This window comes from Protopterus annectens, chromosome 8.part0, assembly GCF_019279795.1.
Source record: "Protopterus annectens isolate FY-2018-M chromosome 8.part0, PAN1.0, whole genome shotgun sequence".
In the NCBI taxonomy this organism is placed as follows: Eukaryota; Metazoa; Chordata; order Ceratodontiformes; family Protopteridae; genus Protopterus; species Protopterus annectens.
Genome location: NC_056741.1, coordinates 1,896,715,203 through 1,896,731,284, shown reverse-complemented (window position 1 = coordinate 1,896,731,284; position 16,082 = coordinate 1,896,715,203). Strand labels below are relative to the sequence as shown.

The following is a 16,082-nucleotide window of genomic DNA, read 5'->3' as shown; positions in this document are numbered from 1 at the left end:
TTTGCTAATGGTGTTTGTGCTTTGTGTAGTTGTTTCAAATACAGTCATGTTTAAGATGTTGTAATTATCAAACCAGTAAATATCTCCATTAGTTTTTCATCTAATTTGCAGGAGATAATAAAAAAAAATGTTGAGGGAGGCAACTCTAACTACGGATTGTTTCTCTTTATTCAGCAGCAGTACCTTTCACTATTGCAATATTTGCTGACATTTGTTTCCCCGGAATTTATAGATGAATGAAGGGAGCGTATGAATATATACAGACCGCAAACTCATTTTTACTATACTTTTTTTGTATGAAAACATAACGCACAGCAAACACATTTTTACTATACTCGTTTTTATTGTCTTTCGGCTTTTCCCGGTAGGGGTCGCCACAGCGGAACTCCGGTCTGCTAATGATTGGCAGTTGATTTTTACGTACCGGCTTGCCAGGCCTGACACAACCTTCAACGAAGGTATGCCCATTCACGCATGTCTCCACGCAGAAGATGCTCTAGCTGAGAATCGAACCGGACTGCGTCTTACCGTGAGGCGACAACGTACTATACTTTTTTTTTTTTTTTTTTTAGTAAACGTAGAAATTGCACTGGTGAATAAATAATGTGTGCGGCACTACAGGCAAAGATTCGATGGCGAAGTTGCAAGCATTAACATGAAAGTAAGGCCAGTATAGGGGCTCAAAATTTGTTGTCAAAACTGGGAGTTGAATCCACGCCTCCAGGGGAGGCTGCGATTTTAATGCAGGGCCTTAGACCGCTAGGCTATCCTAACTTTCTTCGAATTTGTGTCCCGCCCTTCTTTGATCCGTTTTGCTCAAGGTGTTCGTTTTTTCGTGTAGTAATTGTAGTTACAGTGATGTTTAAGACGTTGCAATTATCAAATCAGTAAATATCTCAATTACGTTTTCATCTAATTTGCAAGCAATAACAATAGGAAAAACATGTTCGTGAAGGATCTCCAACTAGGGGCTGTTTCTCTTTATCCATCAGCACCAAGGATAGGCACACTCAGTGTACTCAAATGAGTACATTTTTTCTGAGCATCTCTTGAAAACTTAAACACTTAAAAAAACACTGAATGTTTAGAACTGTGTAAACAAATGTTTGCAGCATAGAAGTATAGAAAGAATGCTTATGTGAAAGGAAAACACCTCTACAAACAGATTTTTATGGGTGTAAATGGTAATAGTTGAAAATAACGCTTCCCTTTCCTGTATATCTGGGGTAGCACTTTAAAGGTTGAGTCATACCTCCTAAGTGTACCTCATTACGAGAAACGTACCTCATTTCGGGTCCTAACAAGTTCATGTTCCTCATAGTTCCTTACTGAAAGGGTCTGACACACATTCTCTGTTAGGAATTCTAGGTTCATAGGTGTGTACTAGGTAATGGCCCTGGAGCCTTTACAAGCCTAGCCCATAGGATTCATTTTTTAACTGATATATGTGGTAAATATAAATGAATCATGTAAATTCTTTACATGATCTTTTTTGTAAATAAAACCAGTGTATTTTAACTGTCGTATGACCTTCCTGGACAAAGATGTTAGCAAGCTGTTAGTATGTGTTCCACATTTTGCCCATTTGTTCCACATTATGAGGGCTGGTGTTCCTCATTTTGGTGATGAAAGGTTGAGAGCTATGGGTTGAGTACATTTTTAAAATTGTAGGTGGGTGGCGGGGGTAGAAACATTAGATTTTAGTACAAAATGAAGATTTCTGGCTACATCCCTGATTAGCACTTCTTCTTCTTCTTCTTCTTTCAGCTTTTCCCGGTTAGGGGTCGCCACAGCGGATCACCTGTCCGCTCATGATTGGCAGTGGAGTTTTACTGTGTCGAGTTGCCAGCCCCGCCGCCCAACCTTCCACAGAAGGCAAACATGCACACACTCCTAGGGCCAATTTAGAATGTCCAATCCATCCCTGATCAGCACTACATATTAATATCGATACTCCAGACAGGTCTTTTCTTGTTGCAGTTATATTTGCTGATATTTGTCCCCCGGAATTTACTGATGAATGAAGGGAATGTATGAATATAGTTAGAAATGATGACTGATAAGCTAAAAGCCACTCAGCAAACCGTAGAAACTGGTTTAAACAATTTATTGACATAAAGTAAAACAAAATAAAAAAGAAAACAACCATCCAGTTTAAATAACTTTCCAAGATATACAACTGAGTACTAAGCGCTTTCACCCTGTCTCCTTTAGAGCATCATCAGAGTACTGAATGAATAAGGTATAGCCCATCCCTGATATACTACTGCAACAATTGAATAATTAATTGATTGTAATTCAGCAAACATAGCGTTTGAGAAAAAACAACAGTGACAATACTATATACAACATAAAATTGCAACTGTACAGTCATCTTTAAAATGAATTTAAAAGTTAATTTAAAATGAATTTAAAAACTTCCAATAATTAGTGCAATAAATAAGTGAGTAAATGGGAAATGTATAAAAACAGTACATTTATAAATATACTTAGAGTAAATATACAATGTTGTTGTAATAAAATCATGTAATATATGTATTCTTTGAAATATAGCGTAAAAGTGTCAATAACTAATAATTTACACTCTATTTGGATGTTAGAGTATTATATTGTAAAAATTGTATAGCCTTGAGTAATTGATAATGTAAAATATGTAAAATGTATAAATTAGATTATTGTACAAATAATTAATGTTATATTGTATGAAATATTGTGAATATATAGTAAATGTTTAATATTTAATAAATTACATAATAATTTGAGTCTGAATAAAAATTTATATAAAATGTGATTTGAGTTTCAGCACACTAGAGATTGACACGTGTTCATTAATGCCCGGCCAGTTACAAGCATTAAGCCTAAGTTGCCAAAGACATTCCTTTGCCTCCAGCACCATCTTCTCATCTCCTCCTTTGTGTACATTGTGAGGAATTCTATCAATAATGAAAAATAAAAATCTCTTAAAATTAGAACATTTGACACTGTGATTGTATAAAGCACTAGTGTTTTTGTGTTTTTTAATGTCTCTCAAATGTTCAATGATGCGTGCTCTTAGTCTCCTAATAGTTTTGCCAATGTAGAACGCTTGGCAAACTGAACAGGATGCAACGTAAACGACCATAGTGGAATTACAATTACAGTGGCCTGGACATCTAATTGTCTTTCCAAAATTTGCAATAACCACATACGGACCGTCATTAATGTATTTACACACCTGACATGCTCCACATTTATTCATTTTTGACTTTTTAAAAATGTCAGTATTAATATTACTCTCAAAGAGGTCTTTTAAGTTCCTTCCTCTACTAAAAGTCGTCTTGGGCCGAGTACCCAGAACATCAGACAATTCTGCATTGTTAGTAATGACACTAAGCCAAGTTTCCTGTATAATGTTCACAATTTGAGGAGATGTCTCGTTGTATGGTAAAATAAATGCGTCATTTCTAGATACTTCACTTTTGGTTTCAAATAGATTGTTGATACCGTATTTGATGATAGGTCTATATAACAAATGTCTTTTTGTGTTAACTTCCTTCTTGATATTACAAATGAGGTCCTGGGGATATCCTCTATCAAAAAACATGTTACATAATTTTTCTATTTCCTGGCTAAATACATCGTTCTCACTAATAATTCTAGACATTCTAACCATCTGACCTTTTACCAAATTCCTCTTTTGATAGTAAGGGTGACAACTGTCAAAATGCAAGAAGGAATTTGAAAAAGTTTTCTTTCTAAAAATGCTAGACTGTATACTGTTGTTGTGATGTGAAAAAACAGTGTCTAAAAATTCACAATTGTTATCATATATTTGACTAGTGAATTTGAGGAAACTAGATGTCTTACCTAAAAATTCAACAAATTCAGCAAATTCATCATTGTTTCTGCTCCAGAAAATAAGTATATCATCCAGGTATCGTAAATACAATATATATTTACTCCAATACTTGGATGAAAAGACCTGTTGTGTCTCCCAGTGTGCTAAAACCAAGTTGGCATATATAGGGGCACATCTGGCCCCCATAGCCACACCAGTTTTTTGTCTATAATATTCTTCGTTCAAATATAAAAAAATTGTTCTCAAGAACAATTTCTAGCAACTCTGTCAAAAATCTACATTTTGAAGTATTCATGTCACTATATTTGTGTAAACTAGCTTCAAACATTTCCAATCCTTCTATGTGCGGAATAACAGTAAATAAATTCACCACGTCTATGGTGGCCATAATGAAATTAGAACCAAGATTCATAATACTTTGCCTCACCAAATCCAAACAATGCCAAGAATCTCTTAGGACATGTGGTATCTCTTTGCAATGAATATCTATGTAAGCAGCAATCGCCACAGTCTTGGATCCCCTTGCAGAAACTATAGGCCTAAATGGTGGGTTGTGCATATTTTTGTGTATTTTGGGGATTCCAAAAATGGATGGAATAATTGGAAACTCAACTGATAAATATGTAAATTCCTCCTTGTTAATACTTCCATCCATTAAATATTCATATAACAACCAGTCTATCTTAGTGTATGCTCTATGTACTTCGTGCTTGCTTACTTTTTTGTAAGTATTACTATCCTCGAGCAAAATTGACATCCTATTGTAGTAGTCTGTGTTGGTCATAATAACCACACCACCTCCTTTATCCGGTTTCATTATTCTGTATTTGTCTGACATAGTAAGTTCTTTAAGACAAAATGTTTCTGCTGGTGTGAGGTTATGTTTTATGTGTAACTTACTGGTTAAAACTCTTCTGATCTGACTTTCACATAGTTTTTCAAAAATGTGTACCATAAAATTCTGTGGAGGTATGAACGTACTACTACTACGTTTAAAAGTAAAATTTCTAGACTCACAAGAAGGATCCTTGTTAATTGAAAAAAAGATTTTTAAGTTCAAAATTCTAGTGTATAGTTTTAAGTTGATTAATAATTTGCCAACGTCCAGTTTAAAAGAAGGTACAAATGTAAAACCTCTGCCAAGAAGGGCTAAATGGTCTTTTCCAAATTTTTTATCAGTAAAATTGTACAGACTGAAGCCCCCTTCGGTGTTAATAGAACAATTATTGTCGTAAAATAAACTAACTGGGTTTGATATTGTTTCAAATTCAAACGCTTCATTTGCATAATTTGCTGCATTAGCAAACCGACTATCACTTGGAAAATCACTCATTTGAGAAACCACACTTGGTATAATATTTTCTCTTTCATCAATTTGTTCTGTTATGTGTGATGAATCTATCTGCGCCAAGAGTTGGCCCTGTATACTGTTCTGTTGTAGTTTTTGTTCTGCTGATGATTGTAACTGCCTTGTCGATCCCATAACCTTTCTGATCTCCTGAGAGTGGGTTGCTCTAAAAAAAACCCCTGCCCTACCTCATCATTAAATATGTTAATGTTGTATGAATATATATGCACTGCAAATGTATTTTTACTATACTTTTTTTGGTAAACGTCCTTGAGGAAATAAGGCTTGTATAGGCTCCCAGAATACATTGCCAGAAGTGGAATTTGAGTCCACTACTCCAGAATGAGTCTGTGACTGTGGTCCTCTGTACTACTTTAGCATTTTCTCTTGTCCCGCCTGTCTTTGATGCATTTTGATGATTTTCTTTTTACTTCTTTCATGTAGTTGCTTCAGTTGTAGTCATTTTTTAAGACATTGCAATAATTATCAAAACAGCCTATAAACTAGTAAATATCTTGATTACGTTTTCATCTAATTTGCAAGAGATCACAATAATGGAAAAATGTTGAGGTTAGAATTGTACATCAGTGTAACAACATTCAGTTATGTTTGCTTCTTAATATTCGTAATATAGATGTGTTGTTTTAATCATTATAAAGTATTGCTTTTTGTTGTATATCGAGTTGCTATTTTCTCATTTTTTCCTAGCTGCTGCTTAACGCAGAATTTATGACAAGTAATGCATTTTATGCTGAGAGACAAATACAGAGATTTTTATACTGTTAATGATGTGTTTGCAGTTTTGTATTATTTGCATGCTGTAATATATTCTTCTGTGTACCCCCAACCACCACAAACCTTTTTTAGGTGTTTACTGTTGTGGTCCTTGCCCAGTGAAGGCTGTAAAACAAGGCAATGTTGATGTGAAGTACGATACTGCATTCGTGTTTGCAGAAGTAAATGCAGACATAGTGTACTGGGTACTTAATAAGGATGGGACAAGATCGCAAACGGGTGCTTTCTGCAAAGAAGTGGGAAAATGCCTCATTACAAAAAATGCTTATGGTGATAAAAGAGAAGACATTACTCAACACTACAAGTATCCAGAAGGTAAGAGCTCATACTAAATCCTATAGTCTGATTCACCACAAAGAGAGGATTTTGAAAAATAGCTGGTTGTCTGCCAATTGCAATGTAAGGTGCTATCCACATCTGTCCTTTCATATGCATGCTTCTCATTAGCTACTGACTACAGAAGCCATCTCATATAGGACTTGCATGCAATAATTTGATGGCCACAAGGGTGAATAGCACTTTTGCAGGTTTATGAGTCTAGCCTGGGGCTCTGATGATCTTTACCTCATAGCTTTAAAGACTTAGAGGTAAAAATTATAATTAAATATAATAGGGAAATTCCTCTGCATGAAGGTATGGGTGTAGGAAATGGTACTTGAGCATTAGTTTTTGTTAAAATATGAACTGTTTGGCTTACAGTAGCTGTAAGCCAAGTAACATCCATATCAGTTCATAGGCTCATACGAGGTTATTAGGCTAATGGCCCTGGGGCCCTTACAAGCCTAGCCAAGAGTTTATCCCCAACAAAGAACCTCAGTCACTACCTATCACCCCTGTCAATGAAAGTCACATATGGAACCCCTGGGACAAATTTGTGGTTTCCCATCCGCTCATCGAGGTTGCGTTTGAAGAGGGTCAGTGATGTTCTCTGTTTGACATGTATGGGAAGTGTATTTCAGAGACGGGGCAGTCTCTAGGAGACAACCCTGTCTCTCCAGCAGGTTTTATTGATTTTCCATATTAGATTTAGTCCTTTTGAGTGGGTAATGCGCAAGGCATTAGACTTACAAATATGGAGCATCTCTAGTAAGGCAGGGTCCAATATTGCCTTGTAGGCAAGACACAGATCATTTCTGAGCAATCTGTACGGTACTGAGTAGAGTGGTAGTGATTTCAGCCTGTCTGCATAGGACAGATGTTGGAGGCCATGAATTCTCTTTGAGAGGTATTTTTGTGGCCTTTCCAGTTGCTGCAGGTGTTTGGAGAGGTACATACCAAATGGGGCATTATGCTCAATTATTGGCATAATGAGGGAGGAGTACAGAGAGGTAATAACCTCCTTTTTTCTGGATGCACTCCCTTTATTTATGTAATGAACCAAGTAAAAGGCTTTTCTGACCACTGCTGCTACATGATGGCCGAATGTGAGATTGTTGTCAACCTCAGTACCCAGGTCTGTCACCACAGGTTGTGTGCTTAGGGGGTTGCCTTAGATGTGGTAATCAGTGGGGGCCGTGTTTTTGCCAAATGGTATGGTAATACATTTTTTTGCATTTAAGCAAAAAACAACTACTGTCCCAAGCACAAATAAATCCTGGTCCCGGAAAGTAAAAGATACTTTATTAGTCCAACCACCTCGATAGGAACACCACCAAACAAACTGAAAGGCTGATAATGAAACAGAGAAAACACTCCAAAATAACGTATTCAACACAAAGTTTTCGTCGCCAACTTCTTCAGTAGTGTGAACCATATTGTAAAGTGGGTGTATTTATATAACATTTAAAATAAAATAGTACTCAATTAACCAATCATTTTACATCACAGTTCAAGAATAATTAAAATTAATTAGAAAAAGTACATAAATTTCCTTAAAACTGCAAGAATCCCAGGTTAAAAAATACTATTAATTCAAGTCTCAAACATTTCCCAAATCACTGACTTGTTTTTCAATAAATAATTGAAGGTGTATTAAAAATATTAAAGATATGTTAAAAACATTTTGATAAAACATTTTAAAATCTAGATACTGTTCTTCCCTTAGGGATAAAAATGAAATGAGATCATAGCACCATCTTGTGGCTGAAATTGGAAGGACATTTAATATACATAGCAAAAAATATATGTTAAAGCTTTGCTGCCCTCAGTTTTAATACCGGGGCTAGGGATACCATGTCATTAAGACCAAAATTGTGATTTGCATCCAAAAGAAGCTGCCAATACAATTCCTTATATTCAATTAGTGTTTCCCACATACCACCCCTGGGGTTAGTGGGAACAACTTCTAAAATAAAGAATTGATAGCCAGAAGTCTCACATTTTAATGAATGCTTACTAAGTGCATTTTTCTCATTTCTTAATTTGACATCATAGAGGTGCTCATATATTCTTTGCCTGAGCCTTCTTTCGCTCTTTCCTACATAGAAAGATGGACATTTTTTGCAAATAGCAATATAAATTATTCCATTTGTATCACAATTGGCAAATGTATTTAAATGTAATGTCAAATTTCTTGCTTGTAAAAACAGGGTATCTCCACAAATTAAATGTGAGCAATAATTACATTTTCCACATTTGTATAATCCTTTCTTTGGTCTGTTAATTTTGTTGTTAAAATGAGTTTTTAAGCCACTTTCCAAAATATTTTTTATACTTTTACCTTTACGGTAAACATAAGTTAATTAAAAAAGTTAATTTTTTTGCATTTAACTTAAGGCTATGACTTTGGCACCAGCCATTTGTTGCTGTGAGATACTCTTGCAGTATGTTAACTTCATTTGAGGAGTCACTGACAGCACCCAACTTACAGTCATCCGCAGACTTGATCAGCCACAGGCCTTTTGTCTTTGTCTGGACCTCTGAGAAGTAGATGACAAACAGTAGAGGTTCCGGGACAGATCTCTGGGGAACACCACTAGTGACAGGTCTGCTGTTGGAGGTGGAGGTGCCTATTTTGATACTGTGGGTCTTATCGGTGAGTCACTTGGCCACCCACCTGATGAGACAGGGATTTACACCAAGTTGTGTTAGCTATTCGATGATGCCACAGTGGGGGATTGTGTCAAAGGCCTTGGCCAAGTCAGGTAACTGTATGTACTGACTTTCCCTCATCCAGGGCCTTGGTGACAGTCTCCAAGACATCAACCAAGTTCAACAGGCAAGATCTGCCCTTGACGAGTCCGAACTGGGTGGGGTTAAGTGCTTGGAGTTTGCCTATGTCCTTGTTTATGAGATCCATAATAATATGCTCCATGGCTTTACTTGTTAAGCTAATGGGGCGATAGTTTCCATGGCCAGTAGTGGCACCACCTTTGTGTAAGGGGGTGACAATGGCAGTTCTCCATTCTGCTGGAATGAAGCCTGTACTTAGGCTGTGGTTGAATAGGGTGCTCAATGGTGAAGTTAGTTCTTGCTGGAGATGGTGCAGAATACAGCCTGGAATACAAAGCTAGTTCTTGCTGGAGATGGTGCAGAATACAGCCTGGAATACTATCAGTTCCCATGGAAGCTGTGTTCTTTGCCTTGGGTAGGGTGTAGTTCAAAGAATTCATTTATGCTGATAATCTAACTTTAAGTCCCTGGATTGCCTCATTACATTCAAGTTCCTCCTCACCGGTAGATTATTTTTGGACAGTAATTGTGCCTGCCTGTTTAGGTAAGATACGCCACAGACAGTGCATGAAGTTTTTGTTAAGTCATAGTCTGACCATATACAGACACCTTGTTGAAGTTTCAAGTAATTTATTCTGTTAAGTAGGGAGATTAGATGAGTGTTCTTGTTCAAGGTATCTTTATTCCTCCCACAGGGAGGGTTTCAGAGAGAGAGTCTACTAGATCTGCTAGCCGACGTGATTTTTATCTGGAATAATCCTTTGTCCTCTGTTTCATGTTAGTTCTCTGTGTCACATGCAGGATGCCAGACTGTGTCAGTGTTCTAGAGCCAATATTCACACAAGTGACAACATTTAATTTCCTTCAGGAAAATTAATTCAGTACTGGAAAGTTAACATTACAAGAATAAAAAGTTAAAGGAACTCACAATGTGATGTAAAAGTAAGATGTTATGTGGTCCAATCTCGCCTCACATTCTTACTCACGGGTTCGGAGCCGAACATCGGCTCCGACTCGGCCAACCTATTTATTCTAGCATGAAGTCTCTAATTGGCTGGGCTAACCTGGTATCCCATGTTGAACTGCTCCCTAACCCCAGATCTCGTTTTCCGCTCGTGTAGCAAAAAGCTATTTTAATAGCTAGTTGTTCTTGTTGTTTAGCATGTTTTGTGGTGTGAGTGATTTTTGGTATCCCTCTGTTCCCACGGGCTAGGCCTGTTTAAATTAGAGGACCTAGTCCTCCTTCTGTTGCTTGTTTCCTTAATTTTTCCTGTGCTTAAAACAAGTGGGTTTTATCGCTTCTGTTGTGTGTGTGGTTTGTCATCTCTGGAATTGTTTAACTTAGAGATTCTTGTCACTGGTTGTTAGCGGTGGTTCCCGCCTTAACCGTTGTGGCCTAAGGTCCTGTTGTAAATTTGTATTGTGTGCTTAGCTTATTATGTCTAAGGAGCAAAAGGAACATAAACCCTCTGACTTTAAGAAATGTTCTAAATGCAGCTACAAGATGTCCATAACCGATGGACATTCGGTTTGTGTATACTGCCTGGGGACTATATATTTGCAAGAGTCCTGTAGCTTTTGTCACGCCTTCAGTCCGAGGGTGCTACAGGAAAGAAAAAATAAACTGACACTGAAGGGTCTTCTGAAGCCTTCTTTTGAGGAGTCCTTGGACTCTGCCTCTGGTTCACAATCTAAAGCCAAGTCCTCTAAGGCTAAGAAAAGATCTCCGGCTCCATCTGTATCTTCGGAGCCTCCGGAGAAGTCTACCAAATTGGATTCTACCTCCTCGGCCCCCTTGTCCTTGTGGTTCTTGAATCTGCCTCGGCTCCAATTTTGTTAGAGCCCATTCGGAGCTGGTATCCTAGTGTTAGACGTGGATCCCCAGATAAGAGATCACAGTCACCTTCTCTCTCCTCCAAATCCTCCAGACTCTCTGATTTGGATGTGGATAGGGTGGTCCAGAGGCTCCTGCAGTTGCCTGTGTTGGCTAAACTTTTCTTGGCTCCGACCCAGTCGGCTCCGGAGCCAGTCCCGATGAGTGCACCTATGGTTCCTCCTCCGAGCGCATCCTTGTCTTCGGAGCTGGAGTGTTCGGCTCCGGGTAATGTTCTGTCAGCGTCGATACCTGTTAAGGCCTTATCGGTGCCGACGTCGGCTCCTACCATGTCGGCTCCGTCCTCTGGTTTCGGAACCCGGGTTTCCTCAGTCGGGCCCAAGGAGGATACTTTGGGACTCATGTCGGTTTCGAGCCTCCCTCTCAGCGTTTCGGCTCAAGGAACTTTGGCTCCGGTCGTGGCCTCTGAGGTCGGTCGGTCCTCGGATTCGGGGGGACCCACATTCGAGGCCATGAGGAGCGCACTGGCCAGATCTTCCGTGACATCACCCGGATCGGTCATTCTGTCCCCTTCCACACTGGCTAGATCCTCTGATGTCCCCCTATCAGTTGACAGCAGAGCCCCAAGGTCTGGGGATACCCCCATGAGCGGTCCCCAACTTTCTGAGGGCCCCTCAGAGTCTGTGCCTGAGGAGCCCCCAAGAAAGAAGCTGTGCAAGAGGAAGCACATAGACTCCCAGGATGAGTGTCTCACTTCTGATACCGACCTCGAAGAGTCAGAGGGGTCCCCCAAGTCATCCTCCAATGACGTCTCCTCCTCCGGCATCCTGGAGATTTTGAGGCAGAGAGGTGGCTGGTCATCCAAAACCCCCTCTGAGGAGGAGTCAGTATTCCTCAAGGCCTTTGGGGCTCAACCCTCCGCCTCCTGGGTGTCTCCATCCTTCGATGAGCTCCTAGATTTGATCTGTCGATGGGTGTGGGAGACTCCTGACTCAGTGGAACCTGTACCAAGATGCCCTAATAAATTTCTTTCAGCTCCCCCTGGGAAAGAGTTCCTGCCCAAAGGGGTTTCTGTAGATGCCATGGTGGTGGCGGCGGCCACTCAACAGGAAGTAGCTGAGTCTTCCTCCTCCATCCATCCTCCTAACAAGGAGTCCAGGAGTATGGATCGGTACGGGAAGCGTACCCTCTCTTCAGCGACCTTCACCCTTTGGTCTCTGAACTACCTGTGCCATTTTACTCTGCTCCAGAGAGATCTCCTTAAAGAGTTAGGAGATACTTTGATGGGTAACGTACCTGAAGCATTAATGCAGACGATTAATGCCCAGCTGTCTACCCTTGGCTCGATTGTCAACTCTTCCATGAGGCTCATATCTTATGCAGCAGAAGGAGCGAGCAGGGCAGCTAGTTCAGGTGTGGCCCTCAGGAGGCAAGCCTGGATGCACCTGTGACACTTCGCGGAGGCCTTCAAGTCTTCCTTCACTGACGCCCCCTTTGATAGGTCCTCACTCTTTGGGACCAAAGTGAAAAACACCCTCACCAGATGTGAGCAAGAGGGGAAATGTAGTTCAAAAAGTCACAGAAGTTTTTCCCTGCCGCTCAAGGTGAGTCCCCCTCCAGAGGCAGAGGAGGGGGAGGCTATTCTGGAAGACTCCGCCCTAGGAGCAGAGGAGGCCCTCGTAATTTGGGAGACCGTGATTCCTTTCTCGGGCCCCCCCTATTATCGTCCCTGATGTATTGCCTGACTCTGCTATTCCGGAACCAGTCTGGGGTCACATTTCGTTGTACCCCGAGGTCTGGGAAAGTATCACTTAGGATCGATGGGTGCTTCGAATAGTTACCGGAGGTTATTCCATCCCCTTGTTATCAGACCCCCCCCACCAGCCAAAAGAATCCCAGGCATTCCACCCAGTCAAAGGGATCACACAATACTAGAAATTTCAAAGTTGCTGGAAAAAGGAGTCATCCAACCTGTCCCCTCAGACCAGATCAGATTAGGGACTTACTCAAGACTCTTTTTGGTGCCGAAAAGAACAGGGGACCTGAGGCCCATCTTGGATCTCAGCCGTTTAAAGCGCTACGTTCTAAAGTCCAAGTTCCGAATGGTCACCCTTCAGTCTATTTTACCGTTACTGGGAAAAGAAGTATGGATGTGCTCCATCGACCTCATGGATGCTTACTACCATATCAAAATGGACAAGGCATCCAGGAGTCTCTTACGCTTTTGGCTGGGAGCCAGTCATTTCCAATTTCGTACCCTGCCCTTTGGTCTCACCACAGCCCCCAGGGTGTTCACCAAGTGTCTGGCAGTGGTGACAGCTCACCTCATTTCCAATTTCGTGCCCTGCCCTTTGGTCTCACCACAGCCCCCAGGGTGTTCACCAAGTGTCTGGCAGTGGTGACAGCTCACCTGAGACATCAAGGATTCCAAGTGTTTCCATACCTGGACGATTGGCTCCTCACCGCCTCCACCAGGCATCTTCTCATTCAGGCCAGGGAAACTACTATTGCCCTTTGCTATCAACTAGGAATTACCTTGAACTGGGGAAAGTCTACCTTGCTGCCCTCACAGAGTGTTACATTTATAGGCGCAGAGCTAGGCACCGTTCATATGCAGGCGTTCCTGCCCCAAGAAAGGATAGAGGTGTTGCAGGGTCAGGTTCGCGCGTTGTTACCCCTCAAGAAGGTTCAGGCCAGATGGGTTCTACAGCTCCTGAGATCCATGGCAGCAACCATCATGTTAGTACCTCTAGCCAGATTACACATGAGGCTTCTGCAGTGGCTCCTCTCTGCCCAGTGGTCCTTTCAGAAGCTTCCCCTATCCCATTTGATCCTAATCACTGATCAGTGCAAACAGGACCTCTATTGGTGGCTACGCACCTCCAACTTGAACACAGGGAATCCATTTATTCCTATGCCACCAGTTGCCACGGTGACCACGGATGCCTCCCAGATGGGGTGGGGGGGCATTATCTTGGCAGGATCATCCAAGGCACGTGGCAAGATCATGAGGTACATCTGCACATCAGTGTTCTAGAGATGAGAGCGGTGTTTCTGGCGTTGCGGGCATTGCAGAGCTCTCTCCCCCTAGGAACGATTGCTATTCACTCGGACAACATGTCTGTGGTGTGGTACCAGAACAAGCAAGGGGGAACCAAATCTTATCCCCTATGCAGAGAGGCCATGCGAGTGTGGCAGTGGACAGTGTCTTCCCGACGGTTCCTAGTGGCAATGCACATTCCGGGGAAGGCCAATGTGATAGCAGACAGGCTAAGCAGATCTATTCTGATGCCTTATGAGTGGTCCTTGAACCGCCGAGTTGCGGAACAGATTTTCAACAGGTGGGGTCAGCCTTGCTGCGATCTTTTTGCCAATTCCCACAATGCTAAGTGCAGCAACTACTTCACTCTGATCCCCCCACAGGGGGAGTCACCCAGGGACGCTCTAGTCCACGAGTGGCCTCCCGGTCTGCTCTATGCTTTCCCTCCATTTCCTCTACTACCAAGAGTGATTCAGAAAGCCATTTCCTCGGGAAGCAAGATGATTCTAATTGCCCCACATTGGCCTCGCTAAGTCTGGTTCTCCTTTCTTCATCAGTATGCAGTGGACAGTCCTTGGATTCTGGACCCAGCACCAGACCTGCTGACACACATGTCGGGACAGTCCCATCCCTCCCTGCTGACCCTCAGGTTGACAGCCTGGCTACTCCACTTCCATCCTTAGTCAGACTTCATTGATTTTCACCTGAGGTGGTACACATTTTATATTCTTCTCATAAATCTTCTACCAGGAAGCTTTATTCCAGCAAGTGGAAAAGATTTTCTATTTGGGCTCAGGCCCAGGGACTGGATCCTTTCACTGCCCCCATCCCTGCTGTCTTAGATTTTTTATCCACACTCTTTCAAGAGGTTTCTGCTCCTGCGACCATTAAGGTCCAGTTGGCCGCTATTTCTAATTTTCATACCTCTTATGAACCTTCTCTCATGGCTCATAAACTATGTAAGACCTTTTTGAGGGGCACCTTGTTACTACGGCCTCCTGTGTCAGAACCCATCATGCCATGGGATTTAAATTTTGTCTTACAAGCACTGACTTCATCACAGTTCGAGCCAGCTGCCACCTGTGAATTAAAATTTCTGTCTTGGAAGACTGCATTCTTAATAGCCATCACATCAGCCAGACGGGTGTCGGAGATTCAGGCATTGTCCATCAAATCCCCATATTTAAACTTTCATAAGGACAGGGTTTCCTTGAGACCTAATCCGTCCTTTCTTCCGAAAGTAACTTCTGCTGTTACCCTCAATCAGTCCATTGAGCTGCCAGTTTTCTTTCCCCAATTTTCCAACAAGGCAGAGTTTAAGTTTCATCAGTTGGATGTACACAGGCAGCTTCGGTTTTACTTACACAGGAAAAAACAACTTTGTAAGTCTGACCAACTGTTCGTGTCGTTTTCAGAAAATAGAACTGGTGCCCCTATTTCTAAGATTACAATTTCCAGATGTATTTCTGATTTCATCTCCTATGTTTATTCGTCAGCAGGCAGAAATTTACCATTTCCCATCAAGGCTCACTCCACCAGGGCTGTTTCCGCTTCTGTAGCTTATCATTCCAGGCTATCTTTGGATGAAATTTGTGCTGCGGCCACGTGGGCTTCTCCCCACACCTTTATTACTCATTAGAAATTAGACATGGCTTCTAGGGGCCGGGCTTCCTTTGGTTCCACTGTTCTCAGGAATATCTTCCATTGAGCCTCCCAGGATAGAGGTGCTGGGGATGCTGTCCCGTGAGTAAGAATGTAGGTGAGATTGGACCACATAATTGGCGTCCCTGGCCTCTGTCGTTTGTGTGTTCGGCAACTTGACCCCTCTTCTCTACTGAAAGGACCTGCGTGGTCTTAAGGGACCCTGTCAGAAATCTGCCTTCAAGCCATCCTAACGTGAGGTCATCTAATTCTGCTGGCTCACTAGTACCATAATCCTTCTTGAGCCAATCAAATAAGAAACTTGACCCCTCTTCTCTACTGAAAGGACCTGCGTGGTCTTAAGGGACCCTGTCAAAAATCTGCCTTCAAGCCATCCTAACGTGAGGTCATCTAATTCTGCTGGCTCACTAGGACCATAATCCTTCTTGAGCCAATCAAATAAGAAACTTGACCC

The 16,082-nt window shown here is 41.6% G+C and overlaps 1 protein-coding gene across 1 annotated transcript in view; it reads left to right on the top strand.

Moving 5' to 3' along the window:
* The window catches only part of LOC122808581 (protein-glutamine gamma-glutamyltransferase 2-like), a 565,300-nt gene that overhangs the window by 400,686 nt on the left and 148,532 nt on the right, over positions 1-16,082 (top strand). Inside the window, exon 11 of the mRNA XM_044079538.1 lies at positions 6,054-6,296. Coding sequence (XP_043935473.1) covers positions 6,054-6,296 — 243 coding nt within the window. The remainder of the gene's footprint in view (positions 1-6,053; positions 6,297-16,082) is intronic.